This window comes from Nelumbo nucifera, chromosome 6, assembly GCF_055504915.1.
Source record: "Nelumbo nucifera cultivar China Antique chromosome 6, China Antique-T2T, whole genome shotgun sequence".
Classification (NCBI taxonomy): domain Eukaryota; kingdom Viridiplantae; phylum Streptophyta; class Magnoliopsida; order Proteales; family Nelumbonaceae; genus Nelumbo; species Nelumbo nucifera.
In genome coordinates this window covers 48,267,958-48,289,897 of record NC_142654.1, presented here as the reverse complement: position 1 = coordinate 48,289,897, position 21,940 = coordinate 48,267,958, and the positions used below count along the sequence as shown (strand labels likewise).

General features: G+C 46.7%; 1 protein-coding gene across 2 annotated transcripts; it reads right to left on the bottom strand.

The window, feature by feature from the left end:
* Nucleotides 1-10,956: 10,956 nt before the first annotated feature.
* On the bottom strand, nucleotides 10,957-15,797 carry LOC104590826 (3-methyl-2-oxobutanoate hydroxymethyltransferase 1, mitochondrial-like). Of its 2 annotated transcripts, XM_010249582.3 has the most exons (5): nucleotides 15,257-15,797; nucleotides 14,917-15,123; nucleotides 14,691-14,837; nucleotides 11,476-11,529; nucleotides 10,957-11,396 (listed from the first exon to the last, which is right to left on the bottom strand). In XM_010249582.3, the coding sequence occupies exons 1-5, from the start codon at nucleotides 15,692-15,694 to the stop codon at nucleotides 11,136-11,138; spliced, it is 1,107 nt and encodes a 368-aa protein (XP_010247884.1). In that variant the 5' UTR covers nucleotides 15,695-15,797; the 3' UTR covers nucleotides 10,957-11,135. The 2 variants fall into 2 exon arrangements, with proteins under 2 accessions (XP_010247884.1, XP_010247885.1); XM_010249583.3 differs by lacking the exons at nucleotides 11,476-11,529; nucleotides 14,691-14,837.
* Between the last annotated feature and the right edge of the window lie 6,143 nt (nucleotides 15,798-21,940).

Here is a 21,940-nt window from a genome sequence, read left to right as displayed (position 1 = left end):
AACAGTAATCTCTTAGCCGAATGGATAAAGTAATTGAGTGGGAAAATAACTAAAATTTAAAAGAATAAGAAAGTAATAACAAACTAAACAAATAAGAGAAAATCAGTCTTACCGAATTCTGGTTCAGGGGTTCGGGTTTAATCGATTGGCCATCGATCCTAGGTAAATTTCAGCATTCTTGCCATTCAAGCATTTAACCTTAGATTTATTAGGATAGCCATAATAAACCTTGTGTTTTCCTAATTCAGTTGACCAAACCCAGCATTCGATCCACACTTATCACCACTCAACTAGGAACGATAGCGTTCCATGTTAAACAGGGATAGCATTAAGATTTGTGAAAATGGTTAAACAAAAATAACAATAATTGAGATAGCTGCAATTACTGAATCTTGTTCCATCGATTTCTTTAGGTTGAACCATGTTAAAACATTGGTCAAAGGCTATCACGAACAATTGACCCAAAAAGATATCAACGTAATTGCTACTTGTACCATTATTCGTGACAATTACGGATCACCGAAATCATGGATAGCAGTAGGAAAATCAACATTAATTTAGTTTGTCAAACTAATTAACATCAACATCAAGTAAAAATATGCACAAGAATCAATGAATACTTGAATTAAAAAAGCAAGAAAATAAATTAACTACAGAACCTCACAATGACACAATCAAACCTCCCTCCTTGAACTGTTAGATAGTTTTGTATGCCCTTAGCTTCAATGAGAATGATGTACTTTATGAGTTTATTGTAAATGAATAAAAGTGCATATTTGATTCATGTTCCCTTGGTTTGTTTCTGTGCAATACCCTTAAACTGGACACTTAATGAGACTCGTGTCAGTTTAGAATGTTCACAGCCGGTGGGTTGGTCTGGGGAGACCTATCTTGACAAGGCTGACACAGGGCTGCAATACTGGAAATCTAGTCCAGTTCATAGATTCAATTAATCCTACATTGTATGTGCCTAGGGTCTCACCCTGGTAGCTGACTCGTGTCAGTTGGGGTGGCCTGTCTCAGCTACTAGGGTGAGACCCTAGGCACATACAATGTAGGATTAATTGAATCTATGAACTAGACCAGATTTCCAGTATTGCATAGCTGTGAACCGAAGGGCCCTGCCTATAATCTGCGGCTAGGACCTCAAACTGGTTTTCAGCGAGCGGGAGCTCGAACTGAGAGTGCTGAGGCAATGCGGGCTTGACCGGCTGGGAGGCTCCCGACCTTCCTACAGGCTGCGAGGCGGGGGTGACTGGTCTCTCCTTCCTGCCGTCGGACGAGGCGTGGCTCTTGGAAGGATTCTGGGTTTCAGAGGCCTCTCCCCGGCGAGGACGTTCGCTTCGACGGGAGGGCTTGGCTTGCTTCGTGGCCGGATGCCGAGGGGGAAGTGGCTGCTAGGCCTGAGGCAGTGAAGGGAACTGCTGTTGGTACTGGTACTGAGAAACTTGATGCAGCACTTGCTGCTGGTAGAGTTGAAACTGCTGGAACTGTTGCATTTGAGCTTGCATGGCTCGCATGCACTGCACCAAGTCTTTGAGCTGGTTTTGGTTGATCACTGGGGGAACAACGGAAGGTTCAGTGAAGGTTGCTCCAACCGTGGAAGGGAGTGGAGCGTTCATAGGTGCCACTGTGTGCGGCACGTTCAAGCTGGGAACTCTGTCCATAGAGAGGGGGACAGTGAACTATCCAATGCAGACAGTGGGGAGCTGGGGTTGTTCCCCATAAGCGTTCTAGTCGGAACCACGTCCGGCATTGCTAGAGGAAGTCATGAATGTTGAGTTCTTAGAGAAAGTTGCAGAGATTAGAGGAAGGCTTTTTGAAGCGTTCCCCCAGACGACGCCAAACGATGCAGCGCGATCCGGACACTCCTAGCTGGCGGACACCTGGCTCCTAGCTAGCGACGGACGGTACCTGAGAAGAGGAAGATGAAGGATTCCCGGGGAGCTCGCCCGGTGGGAATACTCCGATGCTTAAGTTAGAACACTCGAGAGAGCTGTAAAGGATGCAAAAAAAGCTAAGAGTGCAGATAGCGCTAGATCAATTCAAGTTCAGTTACCTTCGCCCCTTCGGTACTGGGGCCTTTAAATACAGATATTCTTGTCAAATCAGGCATAACTGTCACTGGCCCTCTGTAGCAGCCATTATTTTCTAGGGCTGCGCAGGTAACTGTTGCAGAGTACTGCCCAATCAGATGAGAGACACGACCCGGAAAGGACAGACACGCCACCACCTATCAAGAGACGTGGGTGCAGTCTGCTGGGCTGGCAGGGACTGCGCCGTCAGTCAAGAGACGTGATGTAGTCTGACGGGTACGGTCTCGTCAGATAAGAAGCTTCTTGAAAACGCCGCATCACTTAACAGCAAGCTGCTTTGTAGCGAGCTATCCCATAGTGAGCTGCCTTGTAGCGAGCTCCTGAAGGTATCTCAAGGTGATTCCACCTTAGGTCGCCTTTGGGGCAGTCTTCTTGCCATGGAGCGAGTCGATTCTCTCAGCTCACAAGCTGGGATAGACTTGGCTTGGAGTATTCCCTTTCCACACACTAGGGTTCTTGAGCTCGTGCTGTAGCGAGCTCATTCCGTGGCGAGCTGTAATGTAGCGAGCTGTCCTGCGAGGACTTTAATGAGCTTATTACTCAGTTGTAGCCAGGCTGCCATGCTGAGTTGTTGCTTACATTGAGTTACGTCCACGTGTCGCCTTCTTAGGAGGTCAGGTCAAATCACCCTCCATCACTATCCTTGGAGAAGGATGACCATGTTGATGATGCCACATGTCTAAAGAACACCTATTTCCCACAAAATCTATTGGCAGCCAAACATCTCCTGGATCAAGTTGATAAAGACCACCTTAATTCAATCCTTGAAGCAATATTTTCCCCGTTTGTTGGTCCTTAATAAAGAATGGGTCAATATAGAATTCTAAGTAAACATCATTATTAGTGTTGATGCTTGGATTGGCCAAGGACAACATTGTCAATTCGCTCATAAGCCCAAGTGACACCGAGGTGCTCGAGGTCCGAGGATTGAGGTGACTGAGGACTAGTGACCGAGGTGATGAAGATCTGAGGTCTGGGGTCCAAGGTTTTCTGCGTCTTATGTCTGAGGTAGTCAAAGGAAAGGGAGTTGGTTCTACAAGAGGGAAAATGTCAGAGGCCTTGGGTGAAGACCCGAGGCGAGGACTCCAACGGTTAAGTTAAGGTCGAGGTATGGAATGGACGAGGTCCAAGGTGCAAGCAGCCAAAAGAGGTCACTAGAGAGCAATAGATCTCAAGTGCTAGTGAGAAAGCTCAAGTATTCGAGCCCTTACCTAGAGGGGGGTCACCTCATATTTATACTTGAAACCGCCTGGTGGTAGGTGAGCTCAGATGGTGGGGATTAATTGGTGCCCGAGCCTGGCATAGGCAAGCTCAACCCTAACTGGGAAGGTCCCTACAAGATCAAGCAAGTCGTCGGCCCCGACACCTTTCAACACGAACACTTAGATGGAAGATCGGTTCCTCGGACATGAAACTTAGAAAATCTCTAGATGTACTACCAATGATTGTAATTCTTGTTGGCCAAATAGTGAATACTAGTGCAAAGTTTCTCCTCAGCTCAATCTTTTAATGTGTAAGTTCTTATTCTAAGTGGCCAGGACCCCTTGGCCACACGGCCGGCCGATGCACCCAGCCTCTCTTGAGGCCTACGTGCTCGGACTGGACTATGGTCGGGATATATGGTTCGTCTCGAGACAAACGTCCATCCAACCTCTGCAGCTGAGGCAAGGACAGGCAGGGGCCTCGGCTACAAACCGCGGCCAATACACTTGGCCTATAACGAACAAACACAATTAAATCTAAAGTACCTTGCCAAGAAATAGCAAGCCAGGTCGGCCGAGGTGTTACACACCTCGCCCCAATCTTCGGCGATAGGCGGCCACCTCGACTCCAAAACACTTAGCACGACAAAGGAAAGAGGAATGTAACCCCGATTACCTTGGTGGTTCACCTCGACACATAACCCCAATTACCTCGGCCTTGCCTAAATCGATACTTAAGGGAGTAGAAGTGAGTCAGGCAAGCTTCACCTCAGTGGCATAGCTCGGCCTCGGCCATTGCCCTCTAACTACCTAAAGCGAGCATCTAAGCAACGAGCCACCTTAGCCTTTTCTGAGCCTACTTGTGACCTTTTGAAGGGGAGGGGCATAGATCCCTCGGTAAAAAAAAAAAAAAGAAAGAGAAGAAAAGAAGATGAAGTAGTAGATAGTGATATATAGAGGCACAAGATATGCAAAAAAAAAGGCTCCACTTGATATTCAATCTGTTCAGCATTTACAAACATTTCAGCCTTAGATGGGGAGGTCGAGCCCATTTACAAGGAAAAACAAAAAACAAAAAGGAAGACCAGAAGACCAACTACGCATCACCCCCAGCTGGAGGAACAATGGAGTCCTTGACGCCAGCGCTAGCTGCATCAGAAGGAATCTCGGCAGCATCCTCGGGAGGAAGGGAGTTAGGAAGCACCTTCAGCTCGTCAATTTGGAAATCCAGCACCAACTTTAGTAGTGCCTTCTTGGTGTCTTCGATGCCCTCCAAGTAGGCCTCGGACGGGTAGTTCACTAGGCACCTCTGATACTTCGAAGTCTGCTGCCAAACAAGGACAGCATTCCAGTAGTTGGCCTTGGCTTCTGCTGTCGCCGCCTCGGCTTCCATTGCCCAAACCTTGGCATCTACTGCCTCCCTCTAGGCTTCAAGTGCAATCCTGTCCAGGAGAGCCCACTCCTCCTCAGACTTCTTCAGTTGGTCTTGGAACCGGGCAAGCGGAGCTTTCTCGGCATTTAGATCGTCCTCCAACATTTGCCCGAGATGCTCATTCTTCTTCTCGAGCCAGCCCACATGATCTAGGAGAAGTCTAATCCAGTCTCTTAAGCGAACATAGTGAGAGCCACCTTAGCCTTTTCTGAGCCTACTTGTGACCTTTTGAAGGGGAGGGACATAGATCCCTCGGTAAAAAAAAAAAGAAAGAGAAGAAAAGAAGATGAAGTAGTAGATAGTGATATATAGAGGCACAAGATATGCAAAAAAAAAGGCTCCACTTGATATTCAATCTGTTCAGCATTTACAAAAATTTCAGCCTTAGATGGGGAGGTCGAGCCCATTTACAAGGAAAAACAAAAAACAAAAAGGAAGACCGGGAGACCAACTACGCATAACCCCCAGCTGGAGGAACAGTGGAGTCCTTGACGCCAGCGCTAGCTGCATCAAAAGGGATCTCGGCAGCACCCTCGGGAGGAAGGGAGTTAGGAAGCACCTTCAGCTCGTCAATTTGAAAATCTAGCACCAACTTTAGTAGTGCCTTCTTGGTGTCTTCGATGCCCTCCAAGTAGGCCTCGGATGCGTAGTTCACTAGGCACCTCTGATACTTCGAAGTCTGCTGCCAAACAAGGACAGCATTCCGGTAGTTGGCCTTGGCTTCCGTTGTCGCCGCCTCGGCTTCCGTTGCCCAAACCTTGGCATCTACTGCGTCCCTCTAGGCTTCAAGTGCAATCCTGTCTAGGAGAGCCCACTCCTCCTCAGACTTCTTCAGTTGGTCTTGGAACCGGGCAAGCGGAGCTTTCTCGGCATTCAGATCGTCCTCCAACATTTGCCCAAGATGCTCGTTCTTCTTCTCGAGCCAGCCCACATGATCTAGAAGAAGTCTAATCCAGTCTCTTAAGCGAACATAGTGAGAGCCACCTTAGCCTTTTCTGAGCCTACTTGTGACCTTTTGAAGGGGAGGGGCATAGATCCCTCGGTAAAAAAAAAAAAGAAAGAGAAGAAAAGAAGATGAAGTAGTAGATAGTGATATATAGAGGCACAAGATATGCAAAAAAAGGCTCCACTTGATATTCAATCTGTTCAGCATTTACAAAAATTTCAGCCTTAGATGGGGAGGCCGAGCCCATTTACAAGGAAAAACAAAAAACAAAAAGGAAGACCGGGAGACCAACTACGCATCACCCCCAGCTGGAGGAACAGTGGAGTCCTTGACGCCAGCGCTAGCTGCATCAGAAGGGATCTCGGCAGCATCCTCGGGAGGAAGGGAGTTAGGAAGCACCTTCAGCTCATCAATTTGAAAATCCAGCACCAACTTTAGTAGTGCCTTCTTGGTGTCTTCGATGCCCTCCAAGTAGGCCTCGGACGCGTAGTTCACTAGGCACCTCTGATACTTCGAAGTCTGCTGCCAAACAAGGACAGCATTCCGGTAGTTGGCCTTGGCTTCCGTTGCCCAAACCTTGGCATCTACTGCCTCCCTCTAGGCTTCAAGTGCAATCCTGTCCAGGAGAGCCCAGTCCTCCTCAGACTTCTTCAGTTGGTCTTGGAACCGGGCAAGCGGAGCTTTCTCGGCCTTTAGATCGTCCTCCAACATTTGCCCAAGATGCTCGTTCTTCTTCTCGAGCCAGCCCACATAATCTAGGAGAAGTCTGATCCAATCTCTTAAGCGGACATAGTGACGGTAGACCTACACCGGAAACATCATCAGCAAAACAGATGAAAGCTAACAAATTGCAAGTCAAAATGGGAAAGAAACTCACCTCGTCCAAGAAGTCCATCCCTTTGTCTCGGATGACGAGGGGATCAGTCTGCACTATCCTGAAGTGATCCCTAAGGGGGACCATTCCTTTGATCAAGGCCCTACCGACCCCCTCGGCATCGATAGAGTCCCCTTCACGGATGTTCCACTTAGGGCAGAACACCCGGGTGAGACACTCCCCCTCCTCGGCTGGCTCTGATGAAGAAGGGGGGGGGGGCAGATGAGGGCTCGGTGTTAAGCCCCTTAGCAGAAGTCCTCCTCGGAGCAGCAGGAGGTCCCCTCTGTTCACCGTCCTCAATAGGACGACCCTTATGTGCTGGCTTCTTCATCGGAGGTGCAGGCAGCACCTCGGGTAGCCTCTTCTTGCCGGCCTCCCTCGGACGGTTCTCCTCCGCCAGCCTCTTTCCTCTATCGCCCCCTCCTCTAGCGGGAGCCTGTGGCCGAGGGGTCCCCCCAGCAGGTGCGAACCCCCTCTCCACTCTCATGGGAGGCACGTCGATAGGCCTCCTTGGCATCTTCTCTCCTGACGTGCCCTCATTCTAGCCTTCTTCCTCGCTAGGGCGCTCTCCAACAGCATCCGTTTGGCGTCCAGCAGCATGTCTACAAAAAAGAAACAAAAGATCAGTACCTTGAAGTATGGTGACAGCTGACGTGTGAAGTAGCCGACACAAGGACTTCTCCTACCAAGAGAAGTAGAGTTGAGCCCTACAAAAATCAAAGGGAGCTCGGCCTCCACCTGGGGCTTGGCCAGAAGCGTTCCCAACACAAGGAGATGGGTTACCATAGCGGCTTCATCGTCCTGAAGCATTGGCTTGGCCTTCTTGACATCTAAATACATCTCCGCCCAGTCTAACTTGAAGGACCAACCCTTAGGACAAGAGATAAAGAAGAATTTACTCTTCCAGTTTTGGACAGACGAAGGGTTGTCTATGGGTCGACCTCAGCGGGGGTGGAAGTAATACATGCCGGCCTCCGAGGTGTGCTTCCTCATCACAAACATGGCTTAGAACATCTTCGGCATCAGGTCCACGTCTCAAAGCCGAGCCACCACCAAAATGGCAACAATGGTCTTAAGGGCATTTGGGACCAACTAACTAAGGTTAATCCCGTACCACTTCAGCAGCTCGGGTATTAGTGGATGAAGAGGAAACCTGAGGCCATACTCCAGGAAGTGCTTGTAAATGCAGATTTCCCCCTCCTCCGGTGTCCACGGCCGATCACCAGTGTCAGAGACCCTTAGCCTATAAGACCAAGGGATGTGATACCTCCTACATAAGGATTTCACCTAGTCGTTGTCAAGGATGTTGTCATGCTTTGAGTGTGATAGACGCTCTATGTTCATCTCTCAGGCAATGTACTTGGCCACCGTCCTCAGTCAAAGCTTGGAGACCGATTCCCTCACTACCACTAAGGGTGATCCCTCGGCCTCACTAGGCACCACAGATTCGGCACTCTCACAGGGAGAGTCCTCACCCCTTCGGCTGCACTCAGCATCCCCGGGTGTGACCCTCTCCCTCGGCACCTCAACCTCTCGGCACGGGGCTGGGACCTTGGCAACCGATGAGCCTTGGCCGGAGCCGACAAGGGTTGGGGTACGATAGGAGCTCGCTCCCAAGGAGCACGAGAGTTCATAGCACTCTGGGTTGGAGTCTAAGAAAGACATGGCGAGTTGTTAACATAAGACGGGGACGAGGACGAAGACTTCTAAAGGCGAGAACTAAAACCGAAGGCTCTGGGAAGAGGACTCTAGGAAGCAAAGGCACTGAAAGGCAAATGGTGAGAAAATGCGCGACTAACACCCCTATTTAAAGGAGAATGAATGGCCCAGATCATGCCAGATCCAATGGATGCCAAACAACCGCCTCTGCTACCCCGCCCACTAACCGACACGTGTCACTTGCCTCGAGAAGACGAAACGACGCTAAGCGAACCAACCTGCCTCCTCACTGCGACTCGTTGGTCCTCCCGGCCGTGCTAACTCAACAGGAGGAACAACCTGGTTCACTCGTGTTCCGTCCCCTCTACGGTAGCGACTCCGTCACCCGTCGCGGGCACGATCCCAACTCACCAAGTCGGGGATCCATGACCCACACAACGCGGATCCGGCAATGAGATCCGTTTCTTTCTTGGCCCACGGCACCCTAGTGTTTCCTCCTCGGCACTCTTAGCCGAGGCCGAGGCCTCAACAGAATCTCCAACTTACCGACATGACATCGGAGGACATACCCAGCATTCACACAAGGCTGGGAGGCAAGCCTCCCCCTTGTCCACACGCAACGGTAACCTTAGAGCCGAAGTTGAGGCCCCTACAGGAGCAGCCAAAGCCGAGGCCCTACAAGAGCCTCGGTGGTCACCTGTGAAGGACAAAGGCGAGCTGACGCCACCGGAGGCCACTACGTGTGCAAAAGGCCCATCAACGCCTCCCAGTACAAATCGATGCACTCCCTTCGGCCGACGCCGAGGTCCTATCATATCGAACCTCCACCACGGCCTCGGTTGTGGGGGCAAATGATGTAGGCGTAGATGGCCCTGATCATTCGCAGGCTTACATGTGTCAGGCGGCCCACGTTAGCTCGCGACCAATCAGTTTACGTGTGCTGCCCAGCTCAGCGGGTTTCAAGGAACCAACAGCGCGGGGTTACTTGGCGGATTCAGATGGCCACGCACCCCGTGTACGAACTCAATCCCCACCGTTCGAGCTCACATACCTCCAGGCAGTTTCAATTATAAATATGAGGTGACCCCCCTCCAGGTAAAGGATCGAATACTTGAGCTTTTCTCACTTGCACTTGAGATCTATTGTTCTCCAATGACCTCATTTGGATGCTCGTGCCTCGAACCTCGTCCATTCGATACCTCGACACTAACTTGACCATCGGAATCCTCACCTCGGGTCTTCACCCGAGGCCTCTAACATTTTCCCTCTTGCAGAACTGACTCCCTTGCCCTCGACTACCTCAGACACAAGATGCAGCGAACCTTGGACCTGGACCTTGGATCTTCATCACCTCGGTCACTTCAATCCTCGGACCTTGGGTACCTTGGTCTCACTCGGGCTTAGGATCAAATCGATAGTATTGTCCTCAGCCAATCCGAGCATCAACAATTAGAATATAATTGCCTAATAGAGAGTAAATTCTTGGTGATAGTGGGATCATGTAAGTGGATGTGAATTAGAAGATAATGTAGAGTGCCCAATACGAAGAATTTGCAAACCTGCTCGATCACCAATTTTAACTTGATCTATTACGTTGGTACTCAGAGTGGAGTTTCATATTATTAAGATCTACAATTAGATATGTAAATAATTAATAACTTATTGATTTCTAATAATAATAGCCATCCCCGGAGGGTGTGTTTCTATTATTTTGAGATCTTTGCTTGGGTTGGTTATATCTGGGCCGATTACTAGTTTGCACTTTGACAGCCATATTAGCATTAAAAAGTGTCGGGTCGGGCCTAAATCTAAGACATTGAAGAATGGCAAAGGTCTTCAACGTCAAACTCATCTAAGCAGGTGCATACGGATGTAACAAAAGTTTCATAAGGCCCAAGCCCAAAAGGATTCTCAGGCATGAATCATGGTGAAATAGGTGAGCCTATAACTGCAAGATTGTCAACCAAACTTCTGGCTTTGTTGAGATAATCATGCATAGTCATCGTATCTTTTCTGAGATTTTGCAATTTCATTTTGAATTGCATCACCCGAGGAGGTGAAGAGGTGCATCCAATGACTTAAGAGAAGGGAGTACTGAAGAGGTGCACCCAACTACTTGACTTAAGATAATCATCCAATGACTCAAGATAATCATACAATGTTGAATTGCATCATTGTTTCTCTCCAATGACTTCCAGAGAGTTCTGAAGAGGTGCATCCAACTACTTGACCTAGGACTCCTTCAGTCAGTAAGCAACTTAAGAGAAGGGAGTCCTGTTGTTCCAAGAAACGTATCTAGATTAAGTTCACAATCTTCTCCTATTGAATCTTGAGAGGTGGTGGCTGTGTACTTTCGTGGGAATGGGTTTGTCCATTAACGAACCCAAATAGTCCACTTGGAGTGTGAGGTAAACCTGAAAATGTCACTATATATTGCTTTTAACTAGTTTAACTAGATGCCCCAGATTTATATTTGAAATTTCAGGGAGTTGAAGCTATTAGGTGATGTCCCTGAATAGGTTTTTAGCCCTCACATGAATATCGGGCTTGAAGCATTGACAAAACAGACCCACCCAATACCTTGGGGTGAAGAGGTTCAAACACTAGATCGTTTGGTCAAACAAGCTCTGATACTATGTCAGGAAATTAAGCTGTTAGGTGAGGTCGCTGAATAGCTTCATTTTTGCATGGATGCAAATATTGGAAGCACACGTTGTATAATGGAAAGCTGTTGTTACTAGTAGTAATTTCCGTCCTTTAAACATCCCAATTAAAAATAAGATGGAAACCAAATAAACTAACAATATGCTAATACTGCACAAAAATTACGACTCTTGTTACAATTAAGGCTGTGTGTGAGTGTGTTTGTCTATTATGGTTGCCTGGTTGGGGAAAGGGGAGCTACAAGTATGGATATAATTTGTGCTCAGTCAACTAGGTTCCCTCCCTCCGGTGCCCCAACTGTCTCAGTCTTCTGGGCTGCAGCAACTGCCGCAGATGCTGCTTCATCCAACCCCAACTTCTGTAATTCATTCAATAACCCATTAAGATCGGTTGTATTAATTTTATATGGAGAGTGCGCAGCACCAGGGAAAGATAGGTTGGTCACTTCTTCCTTATATTGTGAAAGAGCTTTATTGATGACATCTCCCACCCGCCCATATTGCTTACAGAACTTTGGTGTTACCTGTAAAGAGTAGCCCTTCAGAAAACCTTCTCCATGAATACCAGTAAAATATTTCAAAGCAGAATATCAATTCTTATACTTTGGCATGATGAGGATGTTGTAGCATTCCTAACAGATCATGATAGACTAGCACCTGCATCAATATTTAAATCCATAGTTAATAACTAAAACGGTTTACTCTGACCAAAGAGGTAGCATGTATCTTCCATACACAGGATATTAAAACAGCTTATGAAGGTATTAGTTATCTATCAATTGATACAGAACCAACAATCAGACCCATCAGCCCAAAAACAAAACCAATAAAGCAAATCATTATAGTTATATGGGAAAAAGCTACAACGAACTGGAGTTTATATATAGGGACTGAGATTGGAAATTGGGTGGTAATACCAACCAAGCTTTCCAGCCCAGTGCATGAGGCTCCTGCTAATGTGGGGTCTGGGGAGGGACAGATGTGCACAACCTTACCCCTGCTGATACAGAGAGAGGCTGTTTCCAAGATATGAATCCTGATCATCCAGGTTGCAATAGAGAAACCCAACCATTGCAACAAGGCCCAACCAAGCTTTTCAAATTGCAAATTTCTCCCTTTACAATGAACATCCGAGTTTTATACATCACATTGAAAGTGCATCATAAGGATTTTCCACTGTGAAAGTAACCCCTATTTTTGCTCAAAATCAGTCTTCTGAATGTTCAATTATAAGCGGATGAGTTGTTCACTTTAGGATATTTCACAAATGTACTAAACAAATAAGAATGGAGTTAAAAAAATGTAGAGAATCCCAACCATTAAATTGAGGATGGCTAATAGTACATTAAGGCATTTTCTATGCAGGGGAATCAAGACAGTTTGGTGATCCAATCCAAACCCACCCTGTGCGAGATTGAGATAGTACATTAAGGCATTTTCTGCACTGCAATTACCATTGCAATAGCCAAATGGAAGAAGCTACTGCAATGAGATGGTCATAAACAACAGAATTTGAGAGCTTGGGATCATAATTTGGAAGTACAAAATACTTCTGTAAAATTACCAACATAAACAAGGTGATTCTGTTTCTGATTTTACCATTTTAGACCTTGGAGTTGTTTATAATTACAAAATTCCACTGTGATTCTGTTTTCTTCTTTTTGTTTTTATTTTTGAATTGCATAACTTATGCACTATCATGTGTAACTTTTTTCTGTTTCTCTGTAGCAGGGCTGCAATTGTTGTCCCATGTCTTACCGAATTAAGGTTCTTTCATTTTCCATGTTAAAGGCATTTGTTCTTTGTTGTTTTTGTTTCTTATCCACTTTGTTGACCAACAAGTACTGCAATTCAACCTTCCTCCTGTGGTTGCTCCTCAAATCAATCCTATGACATTTAACCTTAAGATATTCTTTATTCTGGACTAATGGAATAAGATACATTGATTTTCAAGGAAATTCGTTTTGGTAATGACTTAGCAGCTTCATTCATATATTGATCATATTTTCTTCAAATCAGCCTCCAAGACAATTGGTACTGTCTCAAGATTTCCATCATCTATGTCCCCATTTTCAACTTTGATTATTGTTCCCTTTTGGAATCCAGGCTCATTAGACATATGGGTGCTTTTCAGAGACTCTACATGATGATCATGGTTTACTTGGGTGTAGTTGGGCAGAATGATCGAATTAGAATGGAAATTATTGTGCTTCTACAGGGACTATGCCTGATGTTTTCACTGGGCATGGAGATAATTGAGGTCCAGGGGGGTTGCCAAATTAAATTCTAGGGATGAGGAGTGAAATGGATAGCTCTTGCTTTTTATTGTATCACATATGTTGGGGCCTGAAGACCTGGGTTTGCCTATCAGGAAGCCCTTACTTTTCAATGATTTTATTCCCTTTTGATCTTTATGTAATTCCTGTTATTGATTATAAAATACTCTACGACCTCTTGTATTTAAAGAATTTCATTAAAGAACTTGGGTTCTAACATCTCTACATTTTCCTCTAACCATCAGAACATGGTCAAGGCCTTTACTTGGTATCTATTATTTAATAATTTACACTTTTGGAACTATAGGACCTGATACAAAGCTTGACATTTTTTTCTTCATGTACCCTTTTGCACCAACAATATTATATCAAATTCTAAGCATCCGTTTGATAATGGCTGAAGTTGCTGAACTGAAAGACTTATTGCTGTCTTTTAGTTAAATAATTAAATAATAAAATTTTCATGGGTATAGTGATATACCCAACTTCAGCTTCAGCCATCAAGGAGGCCATAGACTCCTTAAAAACTTATTCACTAAGGATCAGTTTGGAAGGAGTACAAACTGTAGTCCATAGCTTGAAGCACCCAAAAGGCTTCAAAGATTTTTTGTTCCTCTCAGATTGCTCTGAGGTCATATGCATCAAACAATAGCCATTGGACAAACTGGCATAGTAGGGATGCCATTCGGTTCCACGTTGAGTAATATGTACTTACGTTTTCATCTATATTAATAACTACCTAAAGATGCCTTTTGGTATAATAATAAAAACCAGTTCATGAAGGAATATATATCTCTTCAAAGGGTTTGACTATGATATGGAAAAGATATGATATCCAAAAAACTGACCAACAAACTGGAATCATAAACGTGTTCATGGATGGGTATTGATTGGTCAAAACTCTTTCCATACCATACCTTTTCCGTATCATAGATAATCTTATGAGGACCCTTTTAATAAAATTTTGTGTATAATAATTCAAAACTAGTCTATTGAGGAATCTTTATCCATTCAAAAGACAATTTTTGGACTATTAATAGGAGTCCTGTTAAAAGAAATGGGATGTTCCAAAATAGCCACCTTTTAAATTTTCTCTCTTATCTTGCTGTGCAATACTGCTTTGGTCCCTACAGGAGCCACAAAATTAAACAGGTTTGCCTGTTCATGACTAAAATGCATAGGTTTTACATGATATTAGATGCATTATAATGCTTAAATAATAAATAAAATAATTGTTCTGTGCTTAACAAGGGGATAACCAGTTAATTAACTATACAAACTCAATATCTTTAACACCCAACCCTAGATTATAACACCATTTTCCTTACACTTATTTAAGATAAAGCGGTTAATGATACAAGGATTTCTTCATAATCGGTGCAAGTACCAAAAGGGAAGGAAAGGAATAACTAAGGCTCAGTTTGGAAGGAGTACAAATACAAATATGTAGAGTGCAAAACCTTGTATTTATATCATTTTGTATGTATTTGTACTGTTCATATTGTATTTGTACTCTATCCGAACTGAGCCTAAGTAACTTACTTGCCCACTGCAGAAAGGTCCAGCCCCAATACCAATGGTGGGAATTTGGAGGGCAGATGTTGTAGCCGCAGCAACAGGTGCTGGAACACATTCCAGGACAACCGAGAAGCATCCGGCCTCCTGCAAAGCAAGTGCTGTCTCCACAACCTGAACTAAGCTACCAGCTTGTTTTCAATCAATGAACAATATAGAGGGAGACAAACAAGTAAAAAGAGAACAGATAAACCTTGAAAGCGCTGGTAGCATTTCTTCCTTGAGGCCTAAACCCTCCAAGAACACTAATTGCTTGAGGGGTGAGCCCGACGTGGCCCATAACCGCAATTCCGGCTTCAACAATGGCCTTCGCCGCTGTAATTCTGGAAGGAGCCCCTCCTTCCAATTTAATTGCATCCATGCCGCCTTCCTTGAGCACTCTAACGGCTGTATCTACTGCCTACCATGATTGAAATTGAGCCCATAACCAAAATTGGCCAAATTTGGATAACAAATTATGCAAGTCAGAGATAAGAGAATGCAGAAAAAATTTAAGGTGTTGATATGCTACATCATAACTGTTGATTATTTACCTGCTGAGGACATGACTCATAGGTGCCAAAAGGGAGGTCACCGACAAGGAGGGGACGTTTGGCACCACGAGCGACGGCTCGACAGTGGACGAGCATCTCGTCAAGGGTGATGGGGAGGGTGGTGTCGTGACCATGAACGACCATGGAAGCGGAGTCACCGACGAGACAGACGTCAATGCCGACTTCGTCGAGGTGGACGGCTGATGGATAGTCATAAGCGGTGACGACGGTTATGGGTTCGCCCTTACGGTGCTTCTGTTTGAGGTGGGTGACGGTGATTCGATTATTGGGGTTCTGAGGCTTGGGTCCGCCGTAGACCGAGTTTTCGGGGACATTGCTCATTCGTCTCAGATGGAAAAGGAGAAAAGCAGCTCTTGAGAAGATGGAAGAAGAAGAAGAAGAAGAAGAAGCTCTGGAGAGGATGCTGGGCACTACCATCTTGAACAGAAGAACCAGAGAGGAGGGAGATTGGCAACGGTGGAGGAATTTGGGAGTTGGGACTGAAAATGGCAATTGGGTGTTAAGTTGGCTAAAAGAAAGGGAGACATTTGGGTTGCGCTACATGCATGTCCGCTGATGTAGGCGCAGATGGCCCAGACCAATCGCAGGGCTCACACGTGTTAGGCGGCGCAGTCAGGCTGAGACAATCAGCTGGCGCGTTACCTAGCTCGGCGCAAAGCGGGAACCGGGATGACCACACACCCCGCGTACGAACACAATCTTTGTCATCCGAGCTCATCTAATCCAATAAGCCACTTAAAATATAAATAAGAGGCAACCCCCTTCACGTAAAGGATTACACACTCTAGTTCTCTAGTTTATTCTTGAGATCTCTTGCTCTCTTGTGATATCGTCTATATATTCGCACCTCAAACCTCGTCCATCTCATACCACCTTACTAACTTGACTATCAGATTCTTCGCCTCGGGTCTTCACCCGATGCCTCTAACATTGTCTTTCCTTGTAGAATCAATATCGAGATCCTTCTTCACCTCGGATACCAGACACTATGGGCCTCGGATCTCCCCCACTTCGGGCTCCTTTCCTTAGTCACATCTATCCTTGGATTTCCAACACCTCAGATCCCCTCGGGCTTAGGAGTGAATTGACAATGTTGACCATGGGCAATCTGAGCATCAACAATTGGCATCGTTTATGGGAACGTCACTAAGGCTTCCTTCAATCTAACTTATAATCAAGAACACCCCTAAGTTCCAATCAACATGGTACGAAACACTAGGAATGCCCAAAACCTGGTCACCAATTAACAACTCCAAGCGGTCCTCGACCAATTGGACCACCTCGCCCGGTGCATCGAGGAGGTGTGTCCCTAGGTAGGAGGCTGCCCTCGGGGTGGCCACCCCGCCGAGGTGTCGAGCCACCAGGGGCAGCGTGAGTCTATGGACCCGCTAGCCCTCAACCCCGCCGACTCCCACCAGGCTGAGCCCTCTAAATCTGGTAGCAGTCAACGTGCCAGTCAGCCACCTCGACACGCAAGACCTCCTAGTCGAAGGGGGAAGAATCAGCTTAGTTCAAAGACAACTGCCAGGACTTCGAATAGCATCCCCGCCGCCGAAGAAGAGATAACTCTTGGGATGAAGGCGGATGACACGGTCATCATAGCCCCCATTCTAGGGCCGAGGTCCGACGTCGTGCCTCTCCCTCTCACGTCTCCGACCTTTGTGACCTCCTCAATGACCGTCGTGCCAGAAGGAACGGCCACGGCCCCGCATTCGAGTACTCGGGGATCCAGGACGACCCCCATCGAGTCCGCGAGGACAAGGAAGGGGCACAGGTCCCCCTCGACCCTCGGATCGCGGAATTGCAAGCTCAGCTCAAAGTCATCAAGGACGAGCTCTGTCAAGTTAGAGAAAGCCGAGCTGAAGCCTCGACCAATCAAAGCCATCCCTCTGGAAGGATGGATGCTTTCACCTTGGACATCATCTCCAAGCCCCTCCCCTTGCACTTCAAATCTCCTGTGTTAGAAATGTACGATGGGACATCAAACCCCGACGACCACCTAGAAAGTTTCAAGGCACTCATGCTCCTCTATGGGTACTCCGACGAGCTGACGTGCCGGAATTTCCAAGAAACCTTTAGGGGTCAGCTCGGCAATGGTTCTCTGGCCTCCCACCTCGCTCTATCACTTCGTGGGAGCAGTTTGACAACTTGTTCCTCGCCCACTTCATCAGCAACAAGAGATGCTAGAAGAGCGTCGTCTCGTTGATGTCCATCAAGCAGAAGCGGGGTGAGAGTCTGTGGTCTTATATCAACCGCTTCAAAACGGAAGAACTTGAGGTCTGAGACCTTGACCCGATGGTCTCCATGCATGCCGCCATCAATAGCCTCCTACCCGGCTCAACCCTGAAGTGCTCAGTAGCCAAGACCCCGCTGAAGTCTAAGGCGGAATTCCTCAAGAAGGCCCAAAAGTACATCGTGGCCAAGGAGGCCTTGGCCGGTGACCACTAAGAAAGGGAGGTTGAGTGTTACCACGAAGGCCCCGAGAAGAAGAGAAAGAACGGAGACCATCACGGCAATAACAACAACAACAACAAAGACAACAAGAAGCCATCGGCCTCGACCTTGGCTTATAATCAATACACACCACTTAACTCCACCCAAACCTAGATCTTGATGCAGGTCAGCAAGGAGGAGTACGTAAAGTGGCCTGAGAAAATGAAGAGGAACCCCAAGAGGGGTAACCCAAAAAAGTACTGCAAGTACCACCGCGACATCGGCTATGACACCGAGGACTACTATGAGTTGAAAAACAAGATAGAGTCCCTCATCCACCGCGGCCACCTCAAGCAGTACATCAGAAGCGAGGTCGGGGCCTTGTCCTCTCATCTGCAACAACAACACCAATAGCTCATCAGTGTCATAGACGTCATCATTGAAGGCTCAACCTCGGCTTGCAAGGCCTACGCCAGGCAGCTGAACATCCAAGGGCCAGCCCCGAAGAAGCTGAAGTAGAGCAAAGCCCTCGCCTTCACAGATGAGGACCTGAAGGGGGTTACAGTCCCCCATGATGATGCGTTGGTGATCTCGGCCATTTTCGCAATTTTTTTGGTGAAGAGGATCTTTGTAAACAACGGCTCCTCAGTCGATATCCTCTTCTATGATTCATTTGATAAGTAGTTGCCTCCAGCCTGATGATGTGTTGGTAAACAGCGGCCGTCGTCCCATGATGATGCGTTGGTGATCTCCATGCATGCCGCCACTTGGTAAACAGCTGGCGCTCGAGTGCCTCTAGCCTACTAATGTCCCACTCGTCAGCTTCTCTGGCAATGTAGTTCGGTCGGAAGGAAGAATCACCCTACCAATTACGGTAGGAACAGAGCCTCGGCGGGTTACGAGGATGACAGAGTTCCTTGTCATGAAGATCGGCTCCCCCTACAACGCCATCATCTGGAGGCCGTCCCTCCACGCACTCAAGGCAGCCATCTCCTCCTACCATCATGCCCTCAAGTTCCCCACCAAGCATGGCATCGGAGTTGTTCGGGGGGACCAACAAGTAGCTCGCCAGTTCTATGTGGTAGCATTAAAGGGCAAGAATAAAGAAGCATTGCCACTTGAGGGCCTCAACCTCAGGGAGTAACCAGTGAGCCTAGGCCAAATGGACAAGGACCTCATCTCGGTTCCCCTAGACAAGGCCAAGCTCGAGAAAACAATCCATGTCGGGTCCAACCTTCCCCTAGAGAGACTATCTGAACTGGTAAGCTTCCTCAAAACTAATGCCAACGTCTTTGATTGGTCTGCCATTGACATGCCTAGAATTGACCCATCGGTCATTATTCACAGGCTGAGCGTGAACCCAAGCTCTAGGCTAGTTCGTCAAATAAAGATGAACTTTTCACCGGAGTGTTGGAAGGCCATAGAAGAGGAAGTTGACAAGCTACTCGATGCCGACTTCATCTGAGAGGTACACTTCCCTAACTGGTTGTCGAATGTGGTAATCATAAAGAAAGCTAATAGGAAATGGTGAATCTGTATTGATTTCGTAGACCTCAACCGAGCCTACCTAAAGGACAGTTTTCTTTTGCCAAGGATAGACCACCACATCAACGCCACCACATGGTATGGGATACTTAGCTTTATGGATACCTTCTCCGGATATAACCAGATCAAGATGCACCCCAATGACGAGGGGAAGACCTCGTTCATTATTGAGCACGACACCTACTACTATAAGGTCATGCCCTTCAGCCTCAAGAATACCGGGGCAACCTATCAGCGTCTCATCAACAAAGTCTTAACGAATCAGATGGGGAGGAATGTCGAAGCCTACGTGGATCATATGGTGGCAAAGAGCCTGAAAGCTGAAGCACACACCTCGGACCTAGCCAAGACCTTCGACACTTTGCGGACATACCAAATGAAGCTTAACCCCAGCAAATGTGCTTTCAGCGTCACCTCAGGCAAATTTCTGGGCTTCGTCATCACTCAATGAGGCATAGAGGAAAACCTAGAGAAGATCTAAGTCATATTGGATATGGTGCCACCTCGATCAGTGAAGGAGACACAGAGACTAACAAGCCAAGTGGCCAGCCTCAACCGCTTCCTGTCGAAGTCAGTCAACAAATGCCTACCCTTCTTCCAAGCCATCAAAAAGTTAAGAGACTTCCAATGGACAGAAGAGTGTTAGTGAACCTTTGATGAACTGAAGAAATACCTCGCCTCACCTCCCCTCCTTACACGTCCCCTTCCCGGAGAGATCTTGTGCTTGCACCTATCAATTGGGGACAAGGCCATCAGCTCGGTTTTGAACAGAGAAGATGGAGTGCAGAGGCTAATATACTATGTCAACAAGGTCCTCTGTGATGTCGAGACTGAACAGATAAGAGATCCATCACATGGATGCCCAAAAGTTGTGGAATAGGGTGGGCGAATTTCAAAAATTTCTCTCCCTTCAACTGGGAATCGTATTCCCTATTTTAGAAAAATCATACTTTTCAAGGATCAATCTTGAACCATAAACTGAACCAGATTTGAAACGAAACAGTAGGAGAGGGATATACCTGATACAGAGAAATAATATCTCTCAATGGAGGTGTTCACGCTCAATGAAGATCACCAAAGACTGCTCCCACTGAAGATGACACAGTGGATGGAGGAGCATAATCAGCAGGGTCCGTCCCACAAACCGAATTCTTCAGCAAGAATCCAATGGAGGCAGTGAGCACAACTTCCTATCAGCCTTTCAGCAAAGACTGATGTCAAGATCCAATCTTGACCACTCCTACGATGTTGGAGAACGAACTGGCAGTATGGCGGTGGCAGGAAGGGATCACAAGGAGAAGGCGCAGTCACACTGTGTATTCTTCTCTCTGTAATTCGAGATCTAGTATCTCTGGAATTTCTGGGATGATCTGGATGGTTCGCCCCCTCCTGCTTTACAAGCTTAAAGAGATCAGCTCCTGATCTTATCAGGAGCTTCCTAATTCAGATCATTATCTGAATTTGGACTCTCTTTAAGTGATAAGGATAAGGCCCTTATCTTATCTGCAGATTAGATCAGCCTTCTCCTGATCTCATCAGAAGGTTTCCAGATCTGAATTCAGATCTGGTCTCTCTGAGTGGATAGGGTAGGACTCTATCCTATCAGTTGATTTAATCCCAGATCCGCCCCCTCCTTTTAACTAATTAAAACAGGCTAGTTCGAAATGGGCTTTAGGCCCAATAAGTCTATGTGCTCAAACTACTTCCAAACTGCTGCCCAGTTGGGCTTCTTTGTATGGCATGGGACCCAAGCATTGATCTACACATCAGCCACATGGGTTCGGCCCAGCCTTTGTTACAAGGCCTAGTCAAATACACTGTTGTGGACAATGCACCCCCTGAAATCCATAACATGGGCTTCTATTGGGCCCAACACTTACATTAAGTGGTCCCTAGGCCAAGCCACCTTATAAAAACCTAGGGACTGTGGGCAGATGCAAGATTAGCCCATCAGGCATTACCCTCAGTGGCCTTACACTTAACCTCTCAGCCCATAATGATTAAACACTGCCCGACAAGAGAGGACCTCTCCCTCGACTGCAAGGAACAATGTTGCACTCTCTGCTTATATGGATCCCAGGAATTAAAACCTTTTGCAAACATTTTAGAAACCGTAATATATATACTCTTATATCTCATATAAAATATATTTTGCAAAACAAATCTCAACGATTGAAATCGGTTGCCGGCAGTCTTGGTTTCCATCAGAGAGAATGCATCCCCGATCATTACCTTTGTCCGACAAAGCGGCTGATCCTGTCACTATGATCACCCACTCAGATGAATTCTCAGACTGTCCCAACATACCCAGGTTTTGACCCCCGCTAAGGATCTCACTGATTGGTGCATCAAAGACAGCCCAATCCGACACCTAGTGCAGTATCATAATCGAGTCTAGGGGTCAGGTGTAACTTTCCAGTTTTGCCCATTAATCTCCAAGGTCCAGGGCAATACTGGAAATCTGGTCCAGTTCAAAGATCCAATTAATCCTACACTGCATGTGCCTTGGGTCTCACCCTGGCGGCTGAGATAGGCCACCCCAACCGACTTGGTGGCACATCAGTGTCAGCCTTATCATGATAGGTCTCCCCAGACCAACCCTCCGGCTGTGAACATTCTAAACTAACACGAGTCTCATTAAGTGTCCAGTTTAAGGGTATAACACAGAAACAAACCACAAGAACA